This window comes from Sinohyriopsis cumingii, chromosome 15, assembly GCF_028554795.1.
Source record: "Sinohyriopsis cumingii isolate HCF-2022 chromosome 15, ASM2855479v2, whole genome shotgun sequence".
NCBI classification, from domain to species: Eukaryota; Metazoa; Mollusca; class Bivalvia; order Unionida; family Unionidae; genus Sinohyriopsis; species Sinohyriopsis cumingii.
Genome location: NC_142975.1, coordinates 17,511,006 through 17,537,687, shown reverse-complemented (window position 1 = coordinate 17,537,687; position 26,682 = coordinate 17,511,006). Strand labels below are relative to the sequence as shown.

At 36.3% G+C, this 26,682-nt stretch overlaps 1 protein-coding gene across 2 annotated transcripts in view; it reads right to left on the bottom strand.

Moving 5' to 3' along the window:
• Nucleotides 1-431: 431 nt before the first annotated feature.
• The window catches only part of LOC149781348 (exosome complex component 10-like), a 97,549-nt gene continuing 71,298 nt past the window's right edge, over nt 432-26,682 (bottom strand). For both annotated transcript variants that reach the window (XM_089935435.1, XM_089935436.1), the window contains 8 exons: nt 22,990-23,099; nt 20,822-20,905; nt 18,056-18,115; nt 16,086-16,173; nt 10,475-10,548; nt 7,022-7,226; nt 6,339-6,406; nt 432-2,121 (listed from right to left, as the gene is read on the bottom strand). In XM_089935435.1, the coding sequence (XP_089791561.1) occupies nt 2,026-2,121; nt 6,339-6,406; nt 7,022-7,226; nt 10,475-10,548; nt 16,086-16,173; nt 18,056-18,115; nt 20,822-20,905; nt 22,990-23,099 (785 nt within the window). In that variant the 3' untranslated portion in view covers nt 432-2,025. The remainder of the gene's footprint in view (nt 2,122-6,338; nt 6,407-7,021; nt 7,227-10,474; nt 10,549-16,085; nt 16,174-18,055; nt 18,116-20,821; nt 20,906-22,989; nt 23,100-26,682) is intronic.

Below are 26,682 nucleotides of genomic sequence, written 5' to 3'. Positions count from 1 at the left end.
CCTGATACCAAGCCAACCAGTCTTAACACTAACCTCTAAATGCTGAGTACCTAGCGAGGCAGCTGTTAGTATCATTTTTGTAAGTCTCTGGTATGATTCAGACGGGGTTCGAACCCATGACCTCCTGCTTCCAAGGCAGCCATTCTAACCACTATGCCACTGGAGCGGTCAATATGTTAGTCATATTTAACATGTATACTTGTAAGTCTATTTCAACTACAAACAGCACAGACCGAGATCTGCTGTCAAATAATGTACAGTTCTGGTTTCTGCAGATTGTAATCAGTAGAACACACATCCTAAGCTTCTGGCACATTATACAATAGCAGATCAGGGTCTATGTTGTTTGCAGTTGGACTCGACATAAAAGTGTGCATATACCATACATTTATTAAATATTATCTGCATATAGGAATAGAAACAGAACAGGCTTTTATTTTCAAATTTATTCGCTTGGTTCTGCTAAATGAATGAATTATTTCAGTCTGCTTCGAGAACAAAATGAAATCTCAGGTTGGACTTCTTTCAGGAAATTCATTACTATTTTAGAACAAAAAGACCTGGGCCTGTGTGACAAGAATACAATCAAAGCAGTGATATTAAAAGTGTGACCTTGGTTTTGCCAACAAGTTACAGAATGAATTGTCTTTAATAGCTTCATAATGATTTTTGTGTGATTTTCATGTAAAGAAAATCCATGAAGGGATTTTAGAAATATAAGGAAATGAAAAATACTTAAATCAATAAGAGACAATTAAGGCTGACATTGTTCACCTTAACATCAATGATGGATGTCAACTGTGAATGCAAATTTACACAAATATTGAAGCTATAGTGGTGTTGTGACTTAGAAAAGCTTGATGCACATAGCTGGCACCTTGTCTATTTGCTGGTATCCAAATAGTTCATAAAATTATGAACCATAACTTTCATGGTCTAAACTTTAATATTTTTTGCATCTGCATTAATTATAATGACTTCATTTCATAACACTGGAATGAGATGCCATCATTACTGGAGGAAACTTGAGAAAATATACAAAATCACCGATCTCTGATATGCATATACATTAATGTTGCATTTGAATTTGAATGCAGGTTTCAAGCCTAGTGTACGTCAATATCTCATAATGACAAGTAACGCTATTTGAATGCAGGTTTCAGGCATAGTATTAAACTGACTGGTTCTTTATCATCAGCAGGTTTATCATGTACTGTTATCTACAGTTAGCATATGACTGTTACCGTTACATAAATAGGTATTGGAATTTAAAATGACTATGAGCACAGCTTTGTATCTTTATGGCACCCAAGGCAGCAACCAATATCTAAAAATATTTCAGGACCCTAGGTGGCACAGCGATATTAAACTTTCTGTGTTGCTACCAACCTCCTGGACAGAACATGTACCTTTACAACTATTGTTATTGTTGTGTGTGTATCACCCTTTTTCTGCATGCTAGGCTACAAATGGCGGACATTATAACTGTAAAGAAACCAGAAAAACCTTAGCAAGAACCTCTGACACATGGGAAGTTATTGGCAAGTTTTCTCATATACCCACTTAGGCTGAATACAAGCTTTCTCATACACCCTCATTTGCTTAGCCCAAGACCTGAACCTATGCAGACAGAAGTGAGATGGCAGCTTTATACCATTCTGATAGCCAGGGCCCCACCTTTATAAATGTCATTACAAGGAATGGAACTCTAGATTGCAGAAGTGAAAAGAGGACTGTTGTCACTGCACTATTCTAGGTCTTGTACCTAAATATATTTGTGGGAATATGAACTGGTCTAGATACATTGGACTGTGATAAGCTAGACAAAAGACTCAATAAAAAATGTGTATTTAAGTAAGCTTGATATTCAGCACTCAATATTCATTTGCAAGCATCACAGATTATTTTTTCTCTAAAAAGATTGCTATGCACTGCTGCAATGTAAATAATAGATGTTCGGTGTATTGTAGGTTCTTGTCTTTGTTTAAGAGAGTTTGGATCCATTCAATAAAATCGCTTTATTATTCAAGTTTTAGGCCATTGTGTTTTGTCTTTCTTCTCTCCTTTTCCAAAAGTGTAACTTTTTTTGCCTCTCTTTCCACCAAAATTTGGTCTGGACACCTGGAAAGATAACAGAACAAAGCCTTAGTTTCCTTTATATCAACTTATGTGGCCTTTTTCTTTGAACATACAATATTTTATGCACATAACATTTGGTTTTAAAGTAGTTGGGTTGTAAGTTCTAAACACTTAGCTCTAGCCCTTCCCTTGCATACAAAGTGTTTAAACATAAGGCTGGTTCTGAACACAACAGTGTAAACAAAGTAAAATAATGACTGAATGATGATATGGGGAGGTGAGAGAGAGAGAGAGAGAAAGAGAGAGAGAGAGCAGCAAAGCTTGTAACACTGCTACCGAGTCACCACAAATATGCAAGCTGTTGCCAAAATAGGTGTTGCTACAACACAGGACTGTTGTCACAATGAGAGAAACTGATTTTTCCCCAGTAGCCAAGACATGCCCTAGTTTTGAAAAGGCACAATTAAATCATAATTTTAGAATGAAACAAAAGGAAAAGAACAAAAAAAATGACTGAGTTACCTGAATATGAGAAATTTGAGCCATCAAATACTTGTGTTGGACCTACATGTTCGAAAAATGTGTGAATATTATGTCCCGATGGAGATTTTGTCCAATCACAAAATTAAGGTGTCTCATACACATCGGAGAGTTCAAAACCTTCAAATTCCTCATCGTCATCACTATCACCAACACTATCACACCATTCTTATTGTATACACTCCCTCTTTTCTTGATTTATCTTTACAAGATCAAAACTGCCAATATTTTCAATTATTCAGTTCCCAGATAACTCTGATTCATCGTCAGACGAGTCTACCATTTTGGATGTACTTAAGCGACTTGAAGATTTCCATTTATAGATCGGAAAACCGCCATTTCTTGTAAAGAACCTACTTTAAAGTCCAAATGTATCTAAACAGTATGCAAATGAATTATTGTTCCTGGACTGCTTTACCAGTCTGTAGTGTCAAAAGTGTTAATACTTCTCTGTGTAGGCACTTGTTGGGTATATACACAAAAAAAACATCTGACCTTGGTATGAATTTGTAAACATAAATCATCTTGTGAACAGCATCACACATGGAGTAGATGACAATATACAGACTAGTATGTAAGAAAATACCAGTCACTCAAGCCTGAAAATTAAATTATAGTGACCTAGTTTTGATAAGACTGACTTACTCTCCTTGAGATGCGTTCATATTCCACTTTTCAAAAGTGTACGTGAGAATGGGACCAAGATATTGAGGTTGTAATAAACATGTGGCTGAAAATCCCAGTGATCCAAGAATTAAAATTAGGTCACTCTGACCAAGTTTTTGTAATATTATATTACTGTTTTTAAGTTTATACCAGTTGTCATGTGTGTTGGTGAAATAGGGTTCCAAAAGACAGAGGGCATAACAAACAAACTGCTGAAAAAAACAAGTCGCAAAAGCATGAAAACAAGGCCAAAGTGACTAGGTTTTGGTATGGTTAAGTCATTCTCAGTGCGATACTTTCATATATTAATTTTCATAAGTAAATAGAGTCCAAGATATAGCAGCTGATTATCATACAGTAACTAATTAACAACATAAGATTTGAATATGGTATTGTAACCAGCAAACATAGTATCATTTGAAAACCGTATTGTTACTGGGTATTATTGTAACATTTTATTGTGGTGGGTAGTATAACAATCAAAACAGTATATTGGAAAATTGGAGGATTGATTATTAAGGTTATAAACTGATTATCTGGAGTAACTCTTTCTTGTTTTGGTGTCCACATCCCCTTCCATAAGTCATAATTATAAATGTCTCAAATTATAACCAAATTAGTTCTAAAAGGATGTAAAGACATATATTATATATTCAAGCTTTCAGAGGTCACAAATATCTTTTCTGTTCTTTCTCTAGTCCCAACAACAGTTGTAAATTTAGTCTTGAAATTTCTTTCTGTTGACCGTTGGTTAATACTGTTTAACATATACTTATTTAGGATCAACTAGACATCATGAACAGTCTTTTAGTGAAAACCATATTCTGGTACAACCTGTGATTTAAAAAGAGTAGTGATAACAAAATTTTCATGTGACCATCAAAATGGCCCTTTTTTAATGTTAGACTGGCACCATTTTCATTTATGACCAACCAGATGTCATAAGAAGTCTTCCAGAGAAAATATTAAGTCGATATGACAAAGGACATGCAGCAACAAGATTATCAAGATGACCACCAAAGTGGCCTTATTATACGTTAGATTGGCATCATTTTCATCCTGGACCAACTAGACATCATAAGAAGTCTTTTGGTGAAAATGCCATGTAAATATGACCATCAATCAATACAGGGAAGCAATATTAAGATTTTCAAGATGGCCATACAGGCAGCCATACTGGCAGTCAGATCAGTACCATTTTTATTTGGGACCAGCCTTACATGACAAGAAGTCTTCTGGTAAAAATCATATGTCAGTATGAATGTCCATTCAAAAAGACAGCAAGATTTTCAAGCTGGCCATTGTTGTTGCCATATGAACTAAGCGGCACCATTTTTATTAGGACCAATTATGCGATGAATGTGTGTAGTTTCATAGCAATCCTCAAAGTAGTTCAGGAGCAGTAGTTAAATAAACAAATGGATAGACAGACAACAGGCCAGCCAATAAGCTCTTCTGGCCTATGCTTAGTAGAGTTAAAAATCACAGGAGCAAAGTTACTTCTTGATAAGGACCTCAACAAATGATCTCAATACCATTTCCTAAGTTCCATGACCATCCGCTGAAATCTGTATGACTAGTTGTGCTCACAAGTTTTTATCATACATTGAATTCAGCTGCAAGACAATGAAGGGTAATACCAGTAAGTATGAAAGGGAAATAACTCTAACCAAAATAAACCATTTGGGCACAGTGATTTGTTGAAATGCACATCTTCAGATGATGCCCATAATGTGTAGAAATTTTGAGAATAGTTGCATTCACAAGATTCGGTCATACACTGAATACAGCTGCAGACAAGTAGGATAACATCTCCAAGAAAAATTGACGGTGCAAAGCGATTTTTGTTGTATGCACATCTTCAGATGAAAAACATAACATTTACCATGTTTCATGATGATCCATAACATTTACCGTGTTCCATGGTGATCCATAACATTTACTATGTTTCATTGATAACACAAGATTATAAGCAATAATTCTAAATATTGTGCAAGAAAAGTGATCTGTCTGTGTGTGTATCTTCAGGTGATCACCACAACCTGTACAAAGTTTCATGACAATCCATCCTATATACACTGACTCTATCCTATATCAATAGACACAACAGACTAACACATATGAGGATTCCTATATATCCCTGACTCTATCCTCAAGAGACGGAGAGGACAGATGTCTGTTCCTATATACCCCATGACTCTATCCTCTATACAGACAGGACAGATATGACGATTCCTATATACCAAATGACTCTATCCTCTATATAGATAGGACAGATGGACAGAAATGAGGATTCCTATATACTACATGACTCTATCCTCTATCAATAGACAGGACAAATGGACAGACATGAGGATTCCTATATACCCCATGACTCTATCCTCTATATATACAGGACAGATGGACAGAAATGAGGATTCCTTATACCCCTGACTCTGTCTTCTCTAAATGGATAGGACAGATGGACATACATGAGGATTCCGACATACCCTTGACTCTATCCTCTATAGATGAACAGACATAAGGATTCCTATTTACCCTATGACTCTATGGTACACTAATACCATACTATTCCTTCTTTTGCAATATCTGACTTCAATACCAAACTGACTTTTAAAAAAGTTTCACGAAAGGCTACAAATCTACATAACCAATGATTAATGGGAGTGTTGTTCTTACGAAATGTTGCATGACCCCACAAGCCAATCGTGCACTTTAAGCTGGAATAAACACAGAACTTGTCCAAAGACAGAAACAAGACACACAGATTACAGACCTCCTTTATCTCAAGGCTTGGATGTATATGTGCATACAGCTGCATGACCCTCTGGCCTCAATGATCTAAATGTAACAATTGACCAAAGTGTGTCAGATAGACGGAAGGATGGAAAGGTAGGGGTAACACTCCACATTCATTGCAGGGCTTGGTCTAATTGCTTTCAAGTCTACATGCACACACTCTCATAATTCTAATACATGCTCTCTTTCTATAAGTCTGTGCCTCTCTAGACACACACAGGATTCATTTTGCAATAACATCCAAAGATATTTACATTCTTGCCCTTTCTAGACTTCATTTCTTTCATTGGATCAAAGTAAACAACTGGCTTGTCATTTGATGCTGCAAAAAATAAAACAAAATCATCCAATTAATTACTTAAAGATTTATTATAAATGAAAATTTGCTGATTTCAAAGAGCCTAAATCTTTAAAACTTTAAAATTTATAAGGAGACTATAATGAAGATACATAATTTTCTTCCCATAGTTCTAAAATACAAAAAGGGAGTGTCTACCAAAAAAAAGCTAAGGGGCTACATAAAAGGATTACAAAACGCATTTAACCCAACTATGACAGACTTTTTAGCTGAGTGACTAAATGCTGTATTTGACATATTGTGTACTGATGTATGCCTCAAAAATGTTAATTGTAACGTGTTTCTGGTAACATCAGTTTGAGTTAAAAAGATAAAGACTCGAAAGAAACCAATTTTTAAGTAAAATATTTTTCTTTGATAATACACAATCATGATATATTTGGAGTACAGCCAGTAATCATTAAATAGGACTGTAATTAACTGTGAGACAAAATCATGAAATGGGACTAATTAATGGTGAGACAGAATCATGAAATTAGATTCTATTTCATAACAAAACAAAATTATTTAATATGATTATTTAATAGTGAAATGGAAATCTTTAATACCTTATGCATGATGGTTTAATTATCTACAAACCTTTAACTAGTTTCTCTTTTGCTTGTGTGTAGTTATAGGGAACAAATCCTGTTTCATCTTCCTCAGCATTATCATTTGCTTTCTTCTTTTTCTTTTTCTTTGGCTCCATTTCATCAACTGATACCTCTGTTTTTGTTGTGGTCTCTGTTGTATTTTCTGCAACTTGGTTTTTCAGTTTCAATTTTATCTTCTTTTTGCTTGGCATCTGAAAATATTTATCTGGTATGATAACCCATGAACAAGATATATATGAAAATAATCAAGGTTATCCATATTAATCTTTGTTATTGTCTGTAATATTTTGTTGTTGTTGTTGTTGTGAGTTTAATGCCATTTTTAAGCACAAGATAAGCTAAACATGGTGGCCAGTATAACTGGTGGAGGAACAACCCAGGAAAACCCAGCAAGAAACCACCAACCCGTGGGAAGCTACTGGCAAGCTTTTCCAAATACGCACAATGGCAGAGCCCAAGACCCGAACCTGTGTAGACATAGGTGAGATGGAAGTGATGTGTATTCAGTCTGTATGATCCATAAAGACAATATTTCTGTTGCTTCAGTCTTTTTGTACAGATTATTTTTTGATTACATTTTTGATAATTTTTCCTGTTGCAAAAATCAAATTTTAACACCAGTAAATTTTTCTGAAAATAATAAATCAAGTGCATTAACTAGATATCAATTAAACTGTACCATATATTATTCTGTGTATGTGTGTATGTGAGTTTGATCTGTAATGTAGCTTTAAAAAAAATTCAGTCAATGACTGCAGTGTGGCAGTTTATAGTGATGTCTAGCACTGAAGCATCATGCTGCAGACATGTGGCATCATGTCCCACCCAGTCGCTTCATCCTGACAAATGTCCAACCAGTCCTAACACCAGCCTTGTATGCTGAGTGCCAAGAAAAGCAGCTTCTAGTGCCATTTTTATGTCTTTGGTAAGACTTTGTATCAAACTCAATATTGTTCTTAACTGCCAGTTCTATGTAGACCATATCAGTACATCAGTTGATAGTCTTCTTTAAGTCTGACTAATTTTCAGTAAGGTGTAATGTAATTATGCACTGCTATGGTCAACTTGAAAAACATGCCAGTGACAATCAGCTCTCCCAATGTTAGCAATACTCAATTGGATATTAAAAATAATCTAATTCTTGCCTTTTGCATTTTTTTCCAAACATAAACCAAATATCTGAATATTCCTTTCTGAGGCAGGATTGTCCCTTTCATAGCATAAATGTAAAAGCTTGATTATGCAGGTGTTTTGCTTGAAAACACATGCAGATTAGAGCATCTGATATGGTAATGTGAGTGTGACTTAGATTTTTAACATAGCTTTAACAATTTTCCAGCCATACTGATGTCTGCAGTGTGGCAGTTTAAAGTGATGTCTAGCACTGGGGTATCATGCCGCTGACATATAGCATGATGTCCCACCCAGTCACATTATCCTGACACCAGGCCGACCAGTTCTAACACTAACCTCTCTTATGCTGAGTGCCTAGCGAGGCAGCTGTTAGTACCATTTTTATAAGTCTTTGGTATGACTCGGCCGGGGATCGAACCCACAACCACCTGCATCCTAGGCAGATGCTCTAACCACCAGGCCACCAGAGCAGTGATATGGCAATGTAAAGTTGGTCTGGTTCCCTAGCCAACTCCAATGAATCTAATAAAAATACTCTAATTCAGACCAAAACCCAAGCAAACCAATAGCCAGATTTTATGGCAACATTCACACTTTTGTATTTTGTTGTAAATCCACAATTTAAGAGTCATCTCAGTAAGACATAAGGTCAGATTATAAAGTCTATTATTTTGTGAGTAACATTTGTTTAAATTCTATTTTATGAAAGTTTTTGTTTCATGAGAGAATACGACTGTGACAAAACTTTTAACTCTTATTGATCTTACTAATGAGAGGTAGGGTTAAAAGACCTTGAGTACAAAGAGCACCGCAAATGGTTCACTCATCTTAGGGCCTTTCCCCACTAATGACCTTGACCTCTGAGGTAGAGATATGGCTAATGTACAATAAGAAGACATGGGTAAAGTTTCATCAAGAGGAATTAACTAGTAACAGCCTGGATAAGAAAACAGACCACCCACTTACATTATTGCTTGGCATGACCTTGACCTTGATGCACTGGGTATGACTAAATATCAAAGATACTGTCAAAATATATAGATAATTAGAAAATTTCATTAAAATATCTTCCAATGGTTTAATACTTATAGCTACACAAGCATGACTTATAGCTTCACTTGCTGTGACCTTGACCTTGATCTGTCTAGTAATGGTATATAAATGGTTAAAGTTCATTACAGTATTTTGACTGGTTCAAAAGTTATATGCAGGCAATGTTGAAGTCAGAGTCACAGTCTAACTTTGAGGCTGAGGTATGCAATGCACCATCTTCACACAGTAATTTTCAGTGGTTCAAAAATGATGCTCCACGTAAGGACACAAGTAAAAAAATTACATTTTCCTTTGCAGTGACCTTCAGTGTCCTGCAAGACTATGGTACCTGACACACAATCAAGTGGTTCAAATGTGTTGTCAGAGATGCAAGTCACAGAATTAGATTTTTCCTTGCTGAGATCTTGATCTTTAGGCAGGGTGTGTGGCTATGGTTGACAACATACTGTTGTGTCATGATAAATACTTGGCAAAGTTGAATGAAAATCTCCAACTGTCACAACGTTAAAAAAAGCAAATGTTAACAGATGTATGGACAAAAGTGTCACATAATAAAACTGGCATGAGACAGGCATATAAAAATGGGTAAAACTAACTTTTCACTGATTTACAAAGCACTAATTTAAGAACTCTTAAATGCAACCAGATATTTTATCCATTTTTCAAATTAAATGTCCACCTGCTGCATCATACATTTTGGTTTATTTCAATTTTCATCAAATGGATTACATCAACAATTTATGTTCTGTCTTTCAATGTTCTGCTGTGTACTATACTTTCTTGATCCCTGGGCACCACTCAAAAGAGTGACCCAGGGTTGCTGAAATGCTGAGTACATGTCTAGTGCATAAAACTGCAGTTTTGAAAAGGAAGGAAGTTTATTAATTGAAATACGCAATTATTTTCTCAGGTTTATTCTACCTAGAATTGTTGTGTGCTAAAAGGCTGGTCGAAATATATGAACCAATAAAACTATTTTTTTTCCCATTGAAAAGTGGTATCAAGTGTGTTGAATAACAGCATAAATTTTCACAAATAATTTCTACAATACTGATGAGGCTATTGATGCAGCCAGCAGAAATTTAATACCTTTTTTCTTATTTCTACAACTGATACAGTTTGCACATGTGAGAAAGTCATGTGAGATATACCAATCATACCCAAAGAGAAATGCTGACACTTTTGACTGAATCATATGCAAAAAATTCTGACCTTTGGATGATATTTCTATTCATCTATTATTTATGCCTACCTGGAATCGTAATGGAGTTTCTGCATGATCATTATCGGTGGGAAGCTCTTCTTTGGGTCTTTTGGCAGCAGGTTCTGTGGGAAAAAAATAATTATCAGGTTTAAATGATTTTCAAAGTGCTTTTCGTCTTCCAGGACATTAATGCAACAATAACTTTGTGTTATTGGCTTAGGAAATAATAGAATCTATGATTCTATTTTACAGGATTATAATTTATCCAAGGGTGTGACTTTCATATTATACATCAGTAAACATGGTTCATTCATTTCCTCAAATAACCATGATGAAAACTATTGGTTTAAAACAAAACATGGAGAAAAAGTAGTGAGGTTAAAGGTGGCGCTCTACAGTTTCGTATTTTGCATAGGGTTAGAAATTTTATACTGGTTATACTGGGTATTTAAAAAAGACCTTGTATATCTTAGGTAAAATTCAAAGAACTTTTAATTCCCTTTATTTTGGTGTATGATTGATGGGTGTAATGTGGGATATAGAGTATACAGCTTGGCCTTACTCCAGATGTGCACCTTTCAAAAAAGTGCTAGCTCTACTTGGTCATTTTCACTTCCTGAACTTCAGAGGTAAATTGTATAAAAAAAGAGCCAATAACTTTTTTACATTTTATATATTTGGTAATTCATTCATTGCATTTTCAGAAGCTGGTATTGTCTAGTCTGGCAAAATTCATTTTCCCTATTTTAATAGCTGCTATGGATAGTGTACTTTAGACTAATTCAGCCGATTTTTTAGCACAAGGAGCAGTCAATTTAGTTAGCAGTGTGCTTAGATCATATACACTTTCCAAAAGTACAATATCTAAAGAAATATCATCCACATTACATTAATGTAGCATAGAGGTATGCCAACATTCTCTCCATTGTGCATGTTTTAAATGCAAACAACTTCACCTTACACAAATTACTCTCTCAAAAGTACATAATAACTGGTGAGCACCCACAAAGCACTGATAATACAAATTATCTATTTAACATTTCTGAACCTTTGGAAGGTTCATATAGTATTTGGTTCACATCGAACTTAAAAATTATCTGAAAACTTGAAATTATGGCAAAAACTCTGGGATACATCTGGAACCAACAAAAAAATAGCAGACAATATGAACACGTGTGTGACGATCTCATAAGAATATGTGTAGCAATGTATAAGCCAAAATGCAATTGTGCCATCATTTAAAAGACATGTGTGCCATAACAGTCATAGGCAATGAAGGATAATGGCCACATGTGAGGTAGGATAACAGCCATATATCATGTAGGACAAAAGCAACACACCAGGTAAGATTTTTGGATTTGGATTTTTTTAAATGCAGCTTTAACAATTTTTCCGTCATATCGCTAAGATGTCTGCAATGTGACAGTTTATAGTGATTTCTAGCACTGGGGCATCATGCGAAAGACATGTAGCATGATGTCCAACCTAGTCACATTATCCTGACACCAGGCTAACCAGTCCTAACACTGACCTCTTAATGCTGAGTGCTAAGTGAGGCAGCTGTTAGTACCACTTTTGTAAGTCTTTGGTATGACTCTGGCGGGAATCGAACCCACGACCTACCGCATCCGAGGCAGACGCTCTAACCACTAGGCCACTGGAGCAGTCCCAGGTAAGATAACAGCTGCATGTGAGGTAGGCTAACAGCCACATGTGAGGTAGGCTAACGGCCACATGTGAGGTAGGCTAACAGCCGCACGTGAGGTAGGGTATAGATTTTTAGCAGCACCATTCTGCCAGAAGAAAATGATCAGATGCAAGCAATCCGCTCTTCCTTACCCACAATTTTTTAAAATAAGTGGACATGGGAATTTATTGATCCCTGAAAATGGATATACTCAGCTAAAATTATATGGTAGGAAGACGGGTTTTAAAAATGCAAGGTTTGTTATGCTTGATTAATAAGGAACAAAAGTAAAATAAATTCATCATTCCTAAAAAAAAAAAAAATTAAAGTAGTTACTATATTTGTCAGTGTGATTTTGTGCCCTTTTATTCACCTAAATCATCATTTATGGGGGGGGGGCACAAATTATACAGGAATAGAACAGCAATTATATTTCTAGCAGCTTTGGTCAGGATGACATCCAAGGTGAAGATCTCAGTAAAAAGATGATCAGTTCTACAAGACCAAATTGATTTAACAAATCAGTGACATATTCAAACTGCAACATCTTGCAACATGTTTATTGTCAATACAATGTCCTATTCTCAATGTGTTGTCCTTTATTTTGTTACCATATTACTAAGTTACAAGAGGCCCATGTCAACCTGAGATTGCTCACATGCCTGACCTCTTCCAAAGAGATAAATACGAAAGCAGTGATGACCAAAAAATCTGGGTCATGATAATGTTTATGGTAGAAATGTCTTTCAATGTTGCTGACTTCATATGAAAACAATTGCTTCAAGGTTTTCTCTTTTTTCATCTACACCCATGTTTGATGGCAAATGATCACATTTGTTGAATATTTTTAAAAGGTCTTTACATCAGGATGTTTCCTGTCAAAATTTGTCAAATTCTGCTGAGCAGCTTACTGAGATAATGTTTCATTTTTCTTTACATTTTTTTGCAATGGAAGCCATATTTTAAAGGTAGTTCAGCATCACTTGTACAAACTGAAAATCCATTTATGCCATAATTCTTTCAATCTAATTTTATATTTTTAGTAATGGCATCCATATCTGAAGGCAAATCAGAACCATTTGTAAAAATTTGAAAGTCATCAACGCAAGGATACTTCAAACTTGGCCAAATTATGCTGAGCATATTTTGAAAATAAGTTGTTTAAAGGTCTTTTTTAATTTAAAAAATGTATAAGTGGGCATATTTGACAATAGTGGCATTTTTGGGGGAAACAAAGAGTTCCCCAAAGTTACTGGCTAAAAGAAATTTCTAGATATTCATGATAAGACCATTTATACTTTGAAAACTTTCTACAAGAATACTTACCCAATGTTAGATAAGTAAACTCCACTATCCCATGAATCAGCCCTCCTTAAAAGTCGACTCCATCTATACCATATAGCCAAAGGGAAGAAACTCTTACACATTACCTCACCTTACCACCACCACCAGGTGGTTAACCATCATCCAGATGTTTACTAGTTTTAGGTGAAATGACTCATCAACATGAATGCTTGCATCTGTGGGTAGATCTGGATGGGTTTATTTTAATCTGATCTGTAAGTATTCTAAGAGGTATATAACTGATCAAGATATTTCCTCTCTCTATTGAATACATGCTAGGATCACATAAAAATCAGCAGAACAGGTATTTGAAGGATGAAATGTTGATATCCTACTTCTGTCTCAGGTACCCTTTGAGAAAGAATGGCTGAATTCTGCATATGATGGATAACCTGTTCTCTTCACATGATAGCAGCACAAATGATGGTCATGTAACCCATGACAGCCATGCAAAGATATGAAGAAAATAATGAATACTTCCTACCAATAAAATTTTTGGACAACTCCAGCAAAAGCACTTAATATGTGCAAATAAGGTGATAACATCAAATAGTTTTGGCAGTCATCTAGTCCACAGGCCTATCAGATTTAATTCTAGGTCAAAAAGATAAAAAGTCAATAAAGTCAACTGTGTATGCCAGCCATGAGCTCTATAATGTCTCAGATCAAAATGTCGAGTTTGAATACAAGGCCTGCATAATCTGCTCTAATCTCATGGTCATGAGGCTTCAGAGCACATTGCTGTACACATCAAACTAGGATTAAGCAGTTATATTCTCTATATTGTTCTTCACCAAAAGAAAGAGACATTCTTCACCAGAACTTTTCCCCATGTCCTTCAAGTAATGCTTGGGGGCATGGACAGGCATCACGATCAAAGAGAGAAAACATAACCCATGAAAGATTCCATTCCGGAAACAGGGTGAGAGATTATGGCATGTTGAACTTGAAATTGGGTAGCACATCGGATAGATCTTTGTTATGACCAATAACTCTTCTACCATCGTGACTGAAAGTGTCGGACATTATGGATAGTAATCAGAACCAATTCTTTCTCTTCAAAATGCCAGAGAAACAAGTTAGCCAACTGCAGGATTGTACTCAGGATTTTTACCTTTGCACAAGTCTTTGAAAAAGTCACTTTCCCTCATAAGCCTTCAAAATGCCTCCTCGACTTGTGAGATTCTTTCCACAACTGAATGACGAAATTCCTTTCTTCGCAAAGCTATGCCAACACGACAGCCAGGTGTTAAGGAGATGTCTAGGGCAGGAATGAACCACCTGAGACTTGCACTTTTTGTGCAGGTTTTGCATCATCGGGATTTTTCTGGGAATGTCTATCACTAGATTGAGCAGTGTGTTTACTCAGGACTTGTCACACGTGAAAGGGCTGTTAGAATCAGTTTGCAGTTTTGACATTCAATATCTAGGAGGTTAGGCATAGGCCCCAAACCCTTCTGAACTTACTGATAGTGCATCCATGATGATCCACAATGATATTCAAGGGTTATGGGAGGCCTTCCTGTTCTATATTCATAGCATCAGCAAAACCTTAAAGCTTGTAAATATCCAGTTGATGGGAAGCCACCTAGTGGTGATAAGGGTAACTAATGAGTTAGAGTTTCTTCCCTATAATATATACAAATGCTAAAGATAAAATTTTGACAAAGGATGGATTCGGGAGGTAGTAGAGTTTATTTTCCAAATGTTCATGTGATTTGGGAAGTATTTGAAGGAGAAATTTAATGTATCCAAATGTAAAAGATATATTTTTGACATGGGATGGATTCAGGAGGTAGTGGAGTTTATTTTCCTGATGTTCATGTGATTTGGGAAGTATCTGAAGGAGAAATTGAAATAGTCCCATAAAAGCTTTATCTAAATATTAATTTGTTGTTTTTATACAATTATAGGTGATAAAAGGTTTCTTCTTTGAAATATTTTATTTTCATGCCTCTAATTTTAACATTTTCACTGAAACGCAACTGAACATGTTTATTTCAATGATAAACCATTTCAAACGTATAATCTTCCTGGTTGTTGCTCACCAGTACCAGGGTTTTTATGACATAACTTAGTGACAGTGATAATTAAATGAATTCATTCAGGAAGGGGGTGGGGAGGGGGCATTAAGATGTGCAAAAAAAGACGTGCAGAACATAGAAAGAATCTCCAAACAGATTAAAATTGATATTCCCAACATGCTATTAATCTTTGGGTAGCTGGTGATGTGCGGGTGGCAATTCTACTAGCTGGTGATATGCAGGTGGCAATTCTACTAGCTGGTGATGTGTGGGTGGCAATTCTACTAGCTGGTGATGTGCGGGTGGCAATTCTACTAGCTGGTGATGTGTGGGTGGCGATTCTACTTGCTGGTGATGTGCAGGTGGCAATTCTACTAGCTGGTGATGTGTGTGTGGGTGTCAATTCTACTAGCTGGTGATGTGCGGGTGGCAATTCTACTAGCTCGTGATGTGCGGGTGACAATTCTACTAGCTGGTGATCTGAGCTTTTAAGATTGAAGAAATCAAAGAACCAAGCTAACCAAGAGAAAACTATCAACCTTTGATGAGCAGCTAATAAATATTTCTGCCTGAATAACTTGTATGCTTTATGGAAATAAATTACCTGATGGTGCTTCTGAACTGTCTGATTTATCCTCTGTTTCTTTTCTTTTGACACTTGAACCTCTAAGCAGCCAGAATCTTTCTTGCTGCTGCAAGTATGAATGTGAAATTATTAATTTTCACATGAAATAGTTTTCATAATTACTTCCATCACAAATAACTATGTGTGTGTGTGTGAAAGGATGTACATACATACTTACAAACATACATATGGGGTTAAAGACAGTGCAGCACAATATTGGATATATGGTGCTGATACAAAGGTAATTTCTAAACATGTAAAGGAAAAGAACCACAAAACAACTTTTGGAATACAAAGCCTTACAAATAAACATAAACAACATATATTACTACAAGATCAAATACGAGATACAAGTGAAAGATGTTTAAATTTTAGATGGATGGATGGATGGATGGACAGACAGATAGACAGAGATAGATAATGCATGCTAAAGAAAAGTAACATAATTTGTTTAACTCTGCAGCATATATCTGACACACTAAATAATATTGTATTTCTAAGGTCCTATTTTATAATATATAGCACTTTAGCAAATTACCAATCTCCTAAGTCCCTAGCATGTGCAATACTTTGGGTTACTGGACTATGGTTTTACATGTCAGCTAGTCACAACAGCTGGTCTGATGAAATAAAGACCCAACGGAATCCCAATATCCATGATATGGGATGGTCAGACTGATTACTATTCCTGCCACTAACAATACTAAGGAAAGTTTACCCGAAAGATGGCAGACACCTATTACCACGTCACATACATAGTTTAACATCACTGCATCTTCCCCATTCCAAACCTGAGACCCAAGTAAACCTGATATTGCTCACTTGGCTTATGTAACTTAACCATTTCACTCAGCAGACTTGCATAGTTGTAAGAACATGGCCCAATGTAAACAATCTCCCATCATTTAAATCATGCCAATTTTATATATTTTACTATGATCTAATACAAATCTTTTCCAAATAGACAGATTTAAACTTGTCCAAAATCTTGATGATGTTGGGGATCATACCATATGTACACATGTAGCACTCTTTGACTAATGTGACCACTGACTGGTGTACAACTACCCTTCTTTTTTTTGATGTCATTCAAGTGACCACTGACTGGTATACAACTACCCCTCATTTTTTTGATGTCATTCAAGTGACCACTGACTGGTGTACAACTACCCTTCTTTTTTTTGATGTCATTCAAGTGACCACTGACTGGTATACAACTACCCCTCATTTTGTTGATGTCATTCAAGTGACTCACTGACTGGTCCCCCTCTTTTTTTTGATGTCATTCAAGTGACCACTGACAGGTATACAACTAACCCTCATTTTGTTGATGTCTTTCAAGTGACCACTGACAGGTATACAACTAACCATCACAATACTGATGTCATTCAAGTGACCACTGACTGGTATACAACTACCCCTCATTTTGTTGATGTCATTCAAGTGACTCACTGACTGGTCCCCCTCTTTTTTTTGATGTCATTCAAGTGACCACTGACTGGTAAAGAACTACCCCTCATTTTGTTGATGTCATTCAAGTGACCACTGACAGGTATACAACTAACCCTCACAATACTGATGTCATTCAAGTGACCACTGACTGGTATAAAAACTACCCCTCATCTTGCTGATGCTTTCAAGTGACCACTGACTGGTATACAATTACCCCTTATTTTTGTTGATGTCATTCAAGTGACCACTGACTGGTATAAAACTACCCCTCATTTTGTTGATGTCATTCAAGAGACCACTAAGTGGTATACAAAACTATCCCTCATTTCGCTGATGTCATTCAAGTGACCACTGACTGGTATAAAAACTACCCCTCATTTTGTTGATGTCATTCAACTGACTGGTACAGACATCTCTCATCAATGAACACTTATGATTAGTTACTTCAGTGGGTGTTTTAAAAGTTTTTATGAGGGTGTAATGTATTAAAAACAAACCTTATTTAAATTAGTATCTCCTTGTACATCAGACGACTCAAAGTCCTCTGGCAGCAAAAACTGGAAATTAAGAAGTAACAATTATTAGATTTAAAATGGGGTATACATTTTAGAAATTTAAACCAAATATATATTTCATTGGAGTTGTAACAAACAGGAGAGAGAGAGAGAGAGAGAGAGAGGGTAATGAAATGAACGTTACAGTGTGAGTGCATACATGTTTCATTTTAAATGATGTAACATGACTTTTTTATAATGTCACAATACTGCTTTTATCCATATGATGGAAATCTTTACAATCCATAAACAACTCGATAATTTACAACCCATACACAGCTAACTCAACAATTTACAACCCATAAACAGCATACATGCCAACCCCTGGCGAGGAAAAAGTGTAATACAAGTGGACAAGAAGAGCATTCCGAGCAGAAAAAGAGTAATCCACATATAACACAATAAAATTCAATGAGCACATGTACAAAATGATTTATTTACCCCTCTGGTCTATTAACATCAATTACTGCTTCAAGTTTTCATATACAGCACTTTGAGCATTAAAAAGCAACAGACTCTCATATTGCATTTCAAAACACTTTGTACCAGCTGAGACAATAAATGTTTTACACACCAGTAGAGCACTAAGTGCTGGGTTGCAGAGCCTGGATCTGAATTCCAGTTTTATTTTTGTTAACAATACTGAACAATCTCCCCCAGTCAGCATTAGGATGGTAAAGAACCAATATTCCTTTCATAACCTGACAAAGAAGAGGAAATATATATCTTCCAGTTATTGGGTCTTTTAGCTGGGAAATAAGGTGCCATTGCACATCATCTCTGTCCGCATGAAGTACATTGTCAGGTAGAATGCTAATTTGATACTTCAGGAGTCTTCTAATTTATCAACAGTCTTTCCTGCAGCAAGGTGCATCATATGACGTGGACAACCTGATATGTACACTGATGGAGACATTTTTCAAAATAGAGTATGCAATTCCTTCATGAATTCCAGTCATTACTGAGGCTTTATCAGCTGAAAACCACATACAGTTCTGCCAACTTATGTTTATTCAAAGCATTATCAAGCAAATAAAAAATGTTTTCTCCAGTGGAATCTACTGTTAATAATGGTAATGAATGAAAAAGAGCACTCTAACTTTGCCCATTTTGTTGTCAGTCTCTTACACAGACTGGGTACAACTTTTTGTCATCATCATCACTGCTCCTGTCTTTTCCAATACTAAACGGCCCAATTTTCATGGCTTCTGCAATTTTAAGTACATTATCTGCTAAACACCTAACAATATCTGATAATTTTGTTCTTGCACATGTATATTTTCTTCAAGTTTGGAATCAGGAAACATCTGTTTGAACAAAGGACCAACATAGTCTTCTACTGCTAGGGGTAGTCCGTGTTCTATTAAGAACTCGGTAAATAACGCCTCTGCATTTATAAAATTCATGTCCACAATTATGTTCTGCTGTAAAAAAGAAGTTGCCTTAGTACTGGACTTAGTAAAACAAGCTAATTCAAGGTTTCTTTGTTTTACCACCATGATGAATGTTAAAATCCTTTCCACACAGCCTGCAATGGGCGTGAAGCTGCCCTAGAATGGAAAACTGTATTGTGTAATTTGTGTATTCTCATCTTTAAATCGGTTTTTCGTCTTTTTCTAATCCATATGTGAAATTATTTGATAAACATTTTTGCTCTAGAACATGCATCGACTAGAATTAGGCTGATTTGACTTTTAGCGCCAAATACCTATAGACTTGTTCTGTACCAGCTATGAATTAGAACAAAAAATCTGTGAGCAAAGATTAAAAATTAGAAAACCAGTCTGTTCTCTCCTAACTAAGCCATACAGCTGCTATAAATAGAAACCAAGGTCAAAAGTTTTAAAGTAGAAACCAGCATGTTTCTTGGAAATAGGGCAGCTGCTATAAATAGAACATAATACTGTTAGGAAAGTGTATGCAAGTCTATGGACAAGCCTACACTTATGTTGTAGTTACGTAGAAGCCATCTTTTCTAGAATGCGGTCTGAAAGATTAATGGCGGTTAATAAAAATGATGAAACTAAATCATTTTTTTGGGAGGGGGATATATTGAAAATGCATAATCTGAATACATTTACGCATAAGGTGTAATTTAGTGAAAAAAATGCATAATGATTATGCCAAAGCATAACAGTTGGCATGTATGAAACAGTTAAATCAACAATCTACTAAGTTTTAACAACAGACTCAATCACACAAAATGCTTGTGACATTTCTCTTTTCATCAATGTGAACTTTAGGCGTAATCCCCCCACAAACAAAACAAGTTGTCATATTTGACTAAACAAAAGGCAATAAACCCACAACTGATTTTAACTGACCTGTACACTCCTAATATAAGTTCAGTCAAATGTTAAGGTCAAGGCAGCCGTATAACATTACATTTGCCATAACGCACAGAATTCAGCTGACTTACTACAACAATGAACTCTACTATGAATTTAATTTATACAGTAAAAAAATTATGAATCAATATAACTGTGCATTTCTATTCTGATGTGTATATCTGCTGATAAAACAATGGTTTTGTCTTGCTTGTCAACAGTGTTACAATACCTTTAAAAGATATAAACACAGAATTCAAGCATATAATCTCAACACTTGTAAACAAAAATTCTATCACTACTGGAAAAGAGATAACTATGTTGCACATTTACTTACCAAAGACAGGCAAATTACATGTTGAAGACAGAAAAAAATGCATACCATTTCAAATGGACTGGTAAATAAGGACTTTATCTTTGCTGCCTTCTTTTGTGCACTGGTCATTTGCTGCTGTTTTATATGTTTCTGTAATAGAAAAAGTTCCAATGAGCTCAAGAAGAAAAACTGGACAAAGATTTAAATTTTCAATTACTGAATATAATTTTAACTGACTTCTTATTCATTTAGACAATCTGATAGTGAATGGAGGTGAAATTAAAAGGTTTGTAACTGTAACTATAAACAAGCATCCCTCATAGAGACTGATGCTCTACTGTCCCGAAAATTGTCCAGGAAATCAAGGCAAATTCATTTCTTCTTCATAATTGTCTAGTGTTATAACTGTCTCCAATATTCTTGAGTAGTATGATTTTCAAATTAGCCACTCTGGCAGCCATGTTACATTTAGCATCAGCAACATATTCATTTCAAACACCCCTGACTCCATCAGAAGACTTACCGTGAAATCTCCATGTTGATATGACCATCCATTCATGAGAAAAGAGTGAAAGTTTTTCAATATGTTCATTGCGGAAACCAAACTGGATGTTGTTGGGCATCATTTTCATTTAGAACCAACAAGATATTGATAAGAATTCTGCTGATGAAAACCTTAAGTCAATATGACCATCAATTCTGGAGTATAAGATTTTCAAGATGGATGCCAGGGCACACCTATTTGAAGTCAGATCAGCACCATTTTTATTTAGTACCAACTAGATATCATAATTAGTCTATTGATGAAAAGCCGGTGTTGATATGACTTTACATACAGGGGTAACAATAATAAGATTTTCAAGATGGTTTCTATAGTAGCTATACTCAATGTCAGGTCAGATTTGGCACTATTTTGATTAAGTACCAAATAGATCATAAGAAGTCATCCCGTGAAAACCCAATGCTGATATGACTTTCCAGTCATATGATCTTCAAGATGCCAATTTTGGCTGCCATACTGGACCAGCCAAAATCCCATGCTGAGGTGACTTTCTGTTTATGAGGAGTAGCAATAACAAGATTTTCAAGATGGTTGCTGTGGTGGCCATATTGGATCTCAGATAGTACCTTTTTCATTTAGGATAAACTTCACATCACAAGCAGTTTGGGTTTGGATTCAATTGGTGTTTTACAGCACAGCAAGAGAAGTAGCCTATTTAGTGCAGAGGCAATTGGAATCAAGTGCATTGCCCATGGACACACAGGTAGCTGACCCTGACTGATCCAATGGTAGAATTCAAACCTGCACCCTTTTGGTACTGAGTACGGTATGCTAATCACTGAGCCACTGTGGCTCCATCATCATAAGCCTTTCTTAGTGAAAACCATATGCTAACATGACCATCGACTCAGGTGGTGTAGCAATAACAAGATTGGTAGCCATACCGGATGTGAAAGTGGCACCATTTATTCATTTAGGACCAACTAGACATCCCTTCCAGTGGAGTAGTAACAAAAAGATTTTCAGCATGGCTGCCATGGTAACCATACTGGATGTCAGCACCATTTTCATTTAGGATTAACTAGACATCACTAGAAATCTTTTAGTGAAAATCCCATGATGATATGGCCATCCATTCTGGAGTAGTGATAAGAAAATTTTCAAAATGTGGTGACTATACTGGACATCTAACCAGCACCATTCTCATTTAACACCAACTAGACTTTGCAATGAATGTGATGTAAAGTTTCATGCCAATTCTCTAAGTTGTTCTGGATAAGTTGTAATAACTTGTGCTAAAACATGGATAAAGACAAACAAAGGGCCATCACATAGGCGCTTCTAGTCTAAGACTTGTGCAGCTACATAAGAAATAACTGAATATCTTTATGTATGTGTTTGCTTGTGCCATATTGATCTGATGATAGGCCCATGCCCGATGATAAGCCCGCCCCCACTTTTACAAAGTTTTTGCAAATCCTTGCCCAAGATATAATTTTCTGACTGCCCAGTGCCTGCTATTTGAATCTGTTTAGGCTGACCCACTGGGCTTTATCAAAAAAGAAAGAAAGAAAAAAAGTAACTGAATAATAGAAAAACTATATGTATGTCTTTTACAAATACATGTGTGCATGCTAATTTTATGTTATTTATGGTCCTGGAAATTAAGAAATGTAAAGAGATTTGATATGACTGAAATGAAAAAGTTATTAGCAGTTCATGCACTACTCACAGAATAATCAAATGCTGTCAAGATGGGACTGTCTTTCACCACAACAATTAAGTTTCTCCCATGCTTAGAATCCAGGAATAAAGATGACTGCCCAGCTGTTAACTTCAGATCTAAACAAGAGAACCATAAACAATACATCCTACAAACACCAGGTGATACATAGTATTAATCTTTCACTGGTCATATACTTGACCTTTTGAAACTAACATTAATAACCATCTTCCTTGTCATACATGCAATTCATCAACATCTGGAAAAGGCAAATGACAGAGAAATGAAGATATTTTGCAGAAACCATTTCCTTCTTTCAGTCTTGGTGACCTTGACTGTGGACCTATTGACTCAAACTTGATAGGCATTCATTTTGTCTCAAATGCAAGTCATCTATAAAGTTTGGTCATGGTTTCTGGATAGGGCATGAGTTATGTTTTGACCCCCAAATCAACAGGTGTCTTTGTCTTGATGCAAGCAATCCACAAAGCTTGGTCATGGTGTGTGGCATACATATGTATGCATGCATAGGGTATAATGGCACAACAGCACGATCCTGGCTATATAGTCCCGAGTATGTTTAGCTATCCAAAAAAGCTATCCAAAAAAAGGTATACAAAACACAGATATAAGCAAATAAAAGGGTAAAATACTCAAATTACAAATAAATGTTTTTTTATATAAACATTCTTTTAAAAAACCTAAGATCTTTTGAATGTCATCATGAAAGGCATCTCAGTGTAGTAATAAATGTTGATCTCTTGACATGCAGGGTGTATGGGGCCTGTTCTACGTCCCTGAACCTACAGAGGGGAGGTTAGTGGCATAGGACTCGAGTTATTTTATGGAAATTGTTTTCCTTCTTTGAGTACTATGGTCCTGACCTTAACCTTTTAACCCCCAAATCAATAGATGTCTTCATTTTCTAAAATTATAAACCATCTACAAAAGTTTAGCAATGGCATGTGATACAGTCCATAGTTTAAGGAAATCATTTGTCCTTCATACATTTGTCCTCATACAGTCCCAGTGATCTTGACCATTTAACTTTTGACCCCAAAATGGATAGATGTCTTCCTGGTCTAAAATGTAGGTCATTCACAAAGTCTTATTAAAGTAGGTGATAAAGAACTCAAGATTTTATGTGGTAATCATTTTTCTTCTTTGAGTCACTGTGGCCTTGACTTATGAACTTTTGACCCTAAAATCAGAAGGTGTCTTTCTTATTTAAAATTATGTAAGCCAGTTATAAGTTTGATCAACATATATGGTATACAAGTCAAGTTCATGTGTGGAAACAGTTTGTCTATTTTCAATACCTGCGACCCTTACCTCGACCTTTTGAGCCCAAAATTCATCAGTTTCTTCCTTACACAAAATGCAAGCTATTTACAAACTTTGAAATGGTAGAACTAACACTTTTGTGCAGAAAATAAATGGGGAACAGGTGGATGGACCAGTGAATAATATAACCGTCTCAATAAGGCAGTTGATTTTTTTCTGTAACATTGACCAGTTTTCAGTAAGGGATAACAAAATATCAATAACTGCTATTGTAAAGCTAGAAAAACGTAATTAAAAATTCCACTCATTGATGATAAATATTATGTTCAAATGAAAAGTTTGTAAAGGATTAGACTTTATTTACCACTAGTACAGTTGCACAAACTCTAGTTCCAAACCTGACTGCAGCTCAATGGAGGGGCCCCGAGTGGCCGAGTGGTCTAAAGCGCTCACCGTTACAGATCACTGCCATCTCACCTCTGTCTATGTGGGTTCGAGTCCAAGGATCGGCTAGCGTGGGTACGTGGGAAAGCCTGCCAGTAGCTTCTCGTTGGTCGGTGGTTCTTCCCTGGGTTTTCCAGGGTTCTTCCTCCACCATTAATACTGGCCGCCATGTATAGCCTATCTTGTGCTGAAAAATGGCGTTAAACCCTAGAACAACAACAACAACAGCAGCTCAATGGCTTGTTGCTATCTCTCAATTTGACATAATTCTTGGAAATTCTTTTCCATTTCACATGCCAACGGCAATCACATCTCCTGCCACGAGTAGCAGCAGGGGGGGCGAATCCGACATTTTGTCCAATCGTTATTTTGCTTAATTATTACTTTCTGCACTCAGCGGATCCGGTGTAGTCAGCGCTGGTAAAAAAAAAAACGACGTCGGTCCATCCTACACGATGGTGACGTCATTTGGTTTAATATACGTTCTGCACTCAGCGATCCCAGCGTCGTCAGCGTCCGGTAAACACAGCGACGACCGCGTCGATGTCATTTCCCCCCCTGCTGCTAAGAAGTTATTTACAATGAAAATTATTTACAATTTAACCGAATATTTGGTCAAGTCCGATACGATATCGTGTCCGAGGATCATGTAAATTTATCGTTACAAATCCATGTGGGGTCGACTGAGCATGACTAAAAAAGTTTCGAAAACCATTAAAGTCCATGTCACCGCCGCACCATGTCTGCCAAATATTTCGTAGCGTGTGTGTATCAACGCCGTTGAATACAGCAAGAATATTACAGTTGTCTCTGATTACTTTTGGAATCATTGTGTATCATTGAGTGACATATATCACATCGGTGTTTTTATGCCTGCCTCTGGAAAATATCCTAGCTGGGTTTTTTTGATTGTCTAACATAACATCATCGTACACGACTAGATTGTTAACGTCGCCATCAATATCATCAATACCTGGTGCATCATTGATATCTGTAATAAACTCAATAACATTTTTTTCAGCGATCGCTGATGCATTCTCGTTAAAATCTTTCAACACCTCGTAGCATCGTTGATCATCCACGCTAGGGGCGATTAAATACAACTTATCCCACTTCATCCATCTCATTATTAAATTGAGTAACAATTGCGTCTTGCCGGATCCAGATGGTCCGATGATAATCATCCGGATCGAGTTTGGTAACGCTGCAACATGCTTAACTGGTTCTCTTGTTTTAGTCGCCGAAAAATCAATTATATTCATATCTCTATACATAAATTATGGATCTATATTGTGTGAAGTGTAGAGTGCGTACTGGCACAAATGATATGACAACCGTTACAACGAGAAATAACAGATCGGCGCTTACTGGTAAGTGTGTACAATGCGGTACAAAGAAATTTAGATTTATTTCTGCTAGACCCGGAGACGTTTTAAAAAAAAGCGAGGAGGTGATATTGCAGCCAAGTTATCAAAACTCCCTGGAACACCGTGGGCAAAGTATCCAGGAGAAAAGCACCTCCCAGGATATAGCTACTGTGGCCCCGGAACACGATTAGATATCAGACTCGATGATCAAAATCAACCCAAACCCAGTGAGTATCCAATAAATGCTATCGATAAGGCGTGTCATGCTCATGATGTTGCTTACAAAAGTAGCGATCTGCAACAGCGTCATATCGCGGATGTAAAATTGATTCACGCGTTAAATGCTATTCCTGATAAATCCGTCAAAGAAAAATTGGCCTCATGGTTGGTAAAATCGGCTATGAAAGGTAAATTAATGATTGGAAGCGGAGCTTCTCGCGCTGGTAATTGAAAATGCTAGCGTTTATAATAACAACATGGAATCCATCTATTATTCTCCGAGAGGATACTGGAAAGGAAAGGCCGCAATTGGTAAACTCGCAAGCGCTGCAAAGGTAACAAAGGCCGTTGCGGCTAATTGGTTATCCAAACAGGCTATATGGCAAAT